At 29.8% G+C, this 7,058-nt stretch overlaps 1 protein-coding gene and 1 pseudogene across 1 annotated transcript; both read right to left on the reverse strand.

Annotated features, from left to right (window-relative positions):
• Positions 1–2,609: 2,609 nt before the first annotated feature.
• Positions 2,610–3,902, reverse strand: LOC114078614. Its single transcript, XM_027919513.1, has 4 exons — positions 3,739–3,902; positions 3,275–3,382; positions 3,122–3,193; positions 2,610–2,988 (listed from the first exon to the last, which is right to left on the reverse strand). The coding sequence occupies exons 1-4, from the start codon at positions 3,817–3,819 to the stop codon at positions 2,770–2,772; spliced, it is 480 nt and encodes a 159-aa protein (XP_027775314.1). The 5' UTR covers positions 3,820–3,902; the 3' UTR covers positions 2,610–2,769.
• Positions 3,903–4,213: 311 nt separating this feature from the next.
• Positions 4,214–4,779, reverse strand: LOC114074055 (annotated as a pseudogene).
• Between the last annotated feature and the right edge of the window lie 2,279 nt (positions 4,780–7,058).

Here is a 7,058-nt window from a genome sequence, read left to right on the forward strand (position 1 = left end):
CTTTGGTGTTAATGAGACTTGTCTCATACGTTCTAACACCCTTTTTCGTGAGTATTTTAACATAGTAGCTTAGGTGTAAGTGAGGCTTGTCTCACTTCCTTTAACACCTCATTCTGGTTACTTTCTTAACTTAGACATATTTAATTATGTTAATACTTACTTTACTTGCTTATGTTCGTTTGACAGCTTCATATCATCGTTTATGAACGATGAGAATTCATTCAATGAATTACAATTGTTCATAGTTCACTTGGTTAGGGCATATTGGGACTTGTCCCAATGATTGACATGCCTTTGGATATGGATTCATTGAATTACCTTAGATGTATTTATATTTTCATTTCAATACTTTGGCTATATATGATTGGCATAAAATTATTATTGGCCTAAAAAATTTGAAACTGACTCCATAGCCTATTTATTGGCACAAGCCAAAGTTACATTCATTCATGTTTAATTTGGTATACATTAGCCATTAGCCAATCGTTTAATTATTTAAAGATAACATTATAGCCAATTTCATTCAACAATCTGGACAATATATTGTTAGCCATTTTGTTGGCATAAGCCAAAAATTCATTCAAGTATGATTTCATGGAAATCTTTTTCGTCAACCTTATAACATAGATTAAATGTCACATTAGTAGCCATTTCGGACAGCCTTATATGAAGACTTTAATGAACATATATTTTCATAAAGTCACGTTTAATAGTAAATATACACATCACAATCGTAACATCTCAAGACTAGCATTTTCGAACACAAGTCGATGCAACATAGTTCTTTATATCACGTAAGGAACACTTAACATCATACGAGTACAATTCATAGGTTCATTCGACATTTACAAACCAATAACCCTACACATTAAGATCATCCAACACCATATACCAAAAACATGATCAAGACTAATCTATATATCATTGAAATCGTAAACAATGATACTAGCGAAAAGGACGTTCAACAAGAATCTTGGGAAACAACCCTAGTTTCGAGATTTCATATATTTAAGACGATGGAAAGTACTCTTGGATAAAGAATTCTAGGATAGAAACCCATACCTTATGTAGAATTTAATCTACGAAGACCACCTTGAACGAAACCTTGAAGAACACCTTGAATTCACCTAAGAACGTCGATGAACTTTTTGCCTTTTTGCTTACTATTTAGCGTCGACTTTTTTAAGTGTCTGATCGTGAGTGTTTAGGTTTAGGAACTGATATTGACTAATTCAACTAAGTCTTAATAAGTTAATTAAATTAATTAATTAATTAATTAATTACTAAAAAGCCCCTCCTAGATTGACTAGAAATAGGAAAACACAACACTTAGTCAAAGCTGAAATTTTTCCTAAGAATTTCATTTTTTCCCTTTAAATTAATTAATTAAATGTCTAATTTAATTAATTAAGGGACCTAGGGTAATTAATAAAGTAATTCTAAGTCATTGGAACTATAACTAACCCTTTTGGATCATCCTAGGTTAAATACTATGATATTTTTTTTGTCTTAAGAAAAATCTGGAAATTGCTTTATGATTTCGGTTTTGTCCTTTTAAAATTAATTAATTAAGTTGCTAAATTAATTAATTAAGTAACCTAGGGTAATTACTAAAGTATCCCTAAGTTGTTATGTCTTGAGCATATTTCACCACAAAGGACTGTTGTGGACCAACAATTCACCAGTTTTCTTGTCTTTGTATGCCTCCAATGATGACCAATCAATTCTCTCAGTCTTATCAAAGAAACCACTATCATGTCGATAGTTTGGAAGCATTATAGACAAGTGCTTTATCTCTTCGGAATGGACTCTTTTTCTTGATCTCATATATGAGTCATACACTCGTATTAACCTTTTTTTTCAAAATCAGCATAGCCAACACCCCAATGAAAATCTTTTCCACAATTAACTGGAATATAAACCTCATCTACTAGATGCACGGTAAAGCAGCAGGGATCAAAAGTCCATTTATGATGTCTTTTATAGACCTTTCATAACTAGATATAGCAACACCACGACCAATATGTTCTTGTGTAGTAAGAGTTTCATCAGCGAGAGCACAATAACATCTTGTATACAATGTTGATGTATGACTTGAACAAACAATTGACCGTAGTGTATCTGTATTGATTCAAGCATCTTAAATTTGACTTCTTGTGTAGATAGTAAAAAATTACATCTATGTGCTGTAAAATAGATAAAAAAAAAATATAATATATAATCTGCACACTCTGAAAGAAAGCGATACATTGAAGAAAATGAAAAATCAATTAGTAAGTTCATATGTATATTATATAAGAAATTTTATTAAAGTATCATATCATAATTTGAATGCATAATGTACCTTATCAGTTCAGCATTTCATTGGATGTGACATGGTAGAAAATAATTTTTTGTCAACAGAAAATGCGACAACGAAATTCATATAGTCAAAACTAATAATGAGCAGATTTGCCTCTATATTTATCCTCATTAGGTTTCCTATAAAAAATATTAAAGTCAAAATGAACGTAATTTAATAAAAAACTAATTTTATAAAGATGCTTTAATAATAAAAACTTACTTGCTTGCATGTGTTTTGAGGAATCCCTTTTGAATCCACTCTAAGAACTCTTGCATTAAACCTGACGATAGTTGGGATGTGATGTAATAATCATCAAACGGAGTGTACGGGCGAGTATGATCGTCTATTTTTTCCTTTCCCTTATCACTTGATCCAAAAGAATTCACATAGGGAGACTACAAAATCTTTGAAGGCATCGTGTTACGTTAAGCCAACGTTTTAGTATCAATATTTGGTGCTGGATCATTGACAGTCAGCTGGGTGGGTAGCTGACTGTCCGATAAAAAATCGTCACTCGCGGTAAGCTGGAGTGGAATGACTACACTGAATGGTTTGGCATTAATTAGTTGATTTGGAAGTCCATGTGCAAGTGCATCTATGTCTGCTTCAATTTCGGATGTGATGGAGATCGATGTGGTAGAATCCTGTGTGATGTCAGATAAATAACAAAAGTATTACAATTTATACGAAGAACTTATGGAACATCAAAAACTTAAATAATTTCGGATGAAATAGGGGTAACTGTTGTCAAAATGCAGTAACAATTTATAAGCATACCAATATATCAACAACTAATGGATTTGAAAGAGGTATTTTGACTTCATGTTGAATTTTATCGGCACCATGATCCTAATAAAGAGAATATCAGATACTATACTATCTTTTTACTAAAATAATTAATGTATAATAATTTAAAAACTTTGTACTTACCACCTTAATATCATGAACAATCATATTCACCAAAGGATCATTATGTTGTGTTATGTATAGAAGCACAGTGGACTGTTCCATTGCCTGTTCCTTACTGGATTTATCGTCCTTCATTATTTATAGTAAAATTAAAGTATCTGTTAGTATTTACTATGCGTCTGTGATAAATTGAATGATACCTCTATTATATAAAATATCATATTCACTATTAATGTATAATGTGCAAACAATGATACTTAAAATAATAACATTTATTTCATAAATTAATTTTTAAATAACAATCAAGATTAAAAGTATCATATACAATTTATTGTATAAAGTTCAATCAATACTACACAAATAGCGGCAATGAATTCATAAATTAAAGTATCAACCATAAAAAAAGATACATTGTTAAATTATTTAATGAATTAAATAACATAATAATGCATGCGATACTAATTTAAATATCAGATACTACGTACCTTTGGGACATTTTCAATATAAACCTTTTGTTTCCCAACCTCCACGACAGGTTCATCAACAGTTGCAAAATTCATTTGCATGGGTGAAATTATTTGATGATCGAAGTTATCAGAATTGGATTGTGGATCAACATTGTCTTTCGAACAGAATCATCCATCATGTATGGCGATTAAACGCCTTCAGTTTCCTTCATTGTTTTGGAAAATAGTCAATATCACATAAAAATGAAAAAGTATCCAAAAAACCAAAAAATCACCTTTTCAGATTTGTTATCTCTCGCACCAACAGTTCAGAATGATTTCTCTTTATTAACGCCTCAAGAGATTCATTTTTATTATCAAGAGCTCCAAATTGTTGTCAACCTAGAATCAAATTAAAAACATAAAAAAAGATTTAATAATGAACATATAAATGTTTAAATGAATTATTTACTTACATAAAACTTCAAAATTTTTCACATCTTCAGTTTCTGCGCTACCCAAATTTATTTTTTTCAGTGAATGTATTAGGAGAACCACCAACACCAATTACGTTATCAGTTTTTTCCGGATGTGACTTTGGAGTTTGAAATGAGTGGTTTGGTTGCTTCTTTGGTTGTGAGAGTTTTGACAAATCATACTTATGTGGATGTACAACCTTTATTATTTTGCGAGGCAGTGGGGTAGAACCTGCAATAAAACCTTGTGATGATCTCCTTAATAGATGCTCTTGAGATTTTGATGTGAAGTCTTCAAGACCAGGAACCTCCTCCGGATGAATATACTCGCCGTCTGAAATTGATGAATCTAGTGAAGTTGGAGGTACATAATTGTAATCTGGTAAATCAAGTGATGTTATGTAGTTGACTGAATGTAAGAACAGTCAATCTAAACAAACAAAAAATGAATTAATGATGATAACCAAATTAGTAATTTATCGCATACTTAAATAAATGAAGTAAAAAGGGTGTATTGTAGAGTAATTACCTCAGTAAAAATCAATTCTATAAACATCTCAAATTTGGTCTTTAAACCCAAACCCACAACTTGCCAGTTGCACATCCTCGATACCATTTCATTTTATGACAGCAATATCGTTATTTATTATAGACACACAATCATAAATTCAGACATTAATGTGTATGACAGTCCATTCAAACGATACATTTTTTGGTGGATTTGTACTTTTTTCTAAAAGATTTCATTAGCTTTTCAAAGGCAACATTACCCCACGGGTACTGTTCATAACTACCATCTTCTACCATGAAGAAATCTTCAATAGGAATTGGTGCATCACCAAGCTGAAAATATATAAATGTATGAATAAAAAACAAGATAGCCAATTGAAGGGCATCATCGTTGTTGTCCAAGTCACCTAGCATAAAACGGTCTACTAGTCGTTGTTATTAACATTATAAGTAGTATCAGGAAAATATCTTTGCACTAATCTAATGGTTTTTGAAGCTGGATAAGTAAAATCCTTGACATTACCTTTACATCTCAAACCAGTAATGATAATTTCAAACTCTAGGATACTAAATTTCAACACATTCCCTTTGGCATGACGAATGTGAATTTCTTTATCTTAATTTCCCTGCTCAATCTCTAACAAATATAAGCACTTTGTAATCTGACGTTGATAGTTGCATCTGGAAATATTTAGGTATGGGGCAAATATGGTCTCCTTGAATAATTTCATACCTTGATCATTTATTGATGATACTGAATGTTCAATAAAATTGGAGTTGTAGTAGGACCAAACTTTAGAGCGTTAATTGGAATATGTTTAATTACATAAATCATATTCTGCAATTTAAATAAATAACTTTAATAAATCTCTAACAGATATAAATATTATATAAAATTTCATTAGTCGTGATATAAAGTGACAAAAACAGAAACAGGTCAAAATGATCCTTAAACAGATACTATATTAGATACATTAATGTTCGTGTGCAACACATAAAAGGTACAAAATTTCAAAAATTGCATTATTCGTTATATAAAATAACAAAAATATAAACATGTCAAACTGATACTTAAAAAAGTATCAAAGATCCATTAATTTTCATGTGCAAAACATAAAAGTATCACAAAAATCAATATTCCTTGTGTGCATTGAAATAGTTAATACTTTATGAGTTCTATCACTTTTAGATGCATTTTCATGTATATTGATACTAAGTAACACCTACAGGGCAATATGATACTTAATAAATAATATTAGATATATAAATGTTCATGTTATTTGATACTAAATTACAACAAAATATTAAAGTTGAACATATATATTAGATAAATTAATGTTCATGTACAACACATAAAAGGTACACAAATACATAAATTTCATTAATCATTATATTAAGTAGCAAAAAAAAAATAAACAGGTCAAACTGATACTTAAAAGAGTATCTAGGATACATTAATGTTCATGTGGAAACATAAAAGTATCTCAAAATTATTGCGTTCAATGTGTGCAGTGAAAAGTTGAAATAAACGATACTCAAATGAAAAAAATAAGAATCATCAAACTAAAGAAAAAGATACGAATATGAGTGAAAATTTACATACTATGGATAATGTTGGTCGAATAATTGGAGGTGACACCTTTTTACCCCTTTTCTTTAGGGTTTTTGGATCTATCGAAGTTGATGCATGTTTATTCTTTACAGATTTTCTCGAACTTGAATTTGTCATGACTATCGGGTCATGCAAATTTTTAAAACTCAATTCTTTGATGTTTCCGATTCTGAAACAAAAACTAGAAATTTGTTAGAAGTTAGATTGATATTGTAAACAAAAACAGTAAGATACATAAAAAAGGGAAAAAATGAAGAAATTCGAATGTAGAAGATGATGACCTATTTTTTACTATAATCCGGATGAATAGGGACAGGTTTTTTTTGAATTCAAATTTACTTGAAATTTATAACTGAAAATTTTAGTGGGAAAAATTTTGGGCAAAATTTTTTTGGAATGAGATGGCCTAATTTTTAGTTTCAAGGTAAAAAGTACCGGTTAAGCATCATTGGTTGTCAAAAAGGGTTTTTTTAATTTTAATAAAAGAGTAGGAAAATATTGGGAAAAGGAAAAGTAAAGTTGTGTAGTTAAGTAATTATTTTTTTAAGAGTCTCTACAATATGGTTAAAATGGATTAAATATGAGTATCCATATTTGACCCATAATAAATCACTTATTTTCACTTTTACTTTCACTCAAAATTCTTAATTGTGCTAAAAAATAAAAAAAATATATTATTTTTTCAAAAACAAAATTTATTTTACAAAAATAAGTTTTTTTATTTTTGAAAAAAAAATTAGGAGTAGGTTGGTGGATGGTGG

Source organism: Solanum pennellii, chromosome 9 (assembly GCF_001406875.1).
Source record: "Solanum pennellii chromosome 9, SPENNV200".
NCBI lineage: Eukaryota > Viridiplantae > Streptophyta > Magnoliopsida > Solanales > Solanaceae > Solanum > Solanum pennellii.

What these genes read in the sequence shown, in the direction of transcription:
- LOC114078614 (XM_027919513.1), bottom strand. Translation starts at nt 3,819, where the DNA reads ATGCAAATGAATTTTGCAACTGTTGATGAACCTGTCGTGGAGGTTGGG. An exon ending in ATATTGAAAATGTCCCAAAG is followed by an intron (nt 3,383 to 3,738) that starts GTACGTAGTATC and finishes TAAATAATGAAG; the next exon opens with GACGATAAATCCAGTAAGGA. An exon ending in CATTAGTTGTTGATATATTG is followed by an intron (nt 2,989 to 3,121) that starts GTATGCTTATAA and finishes GACATCACACAG; the next exon opens with GATTCTACCACATCGATCTC.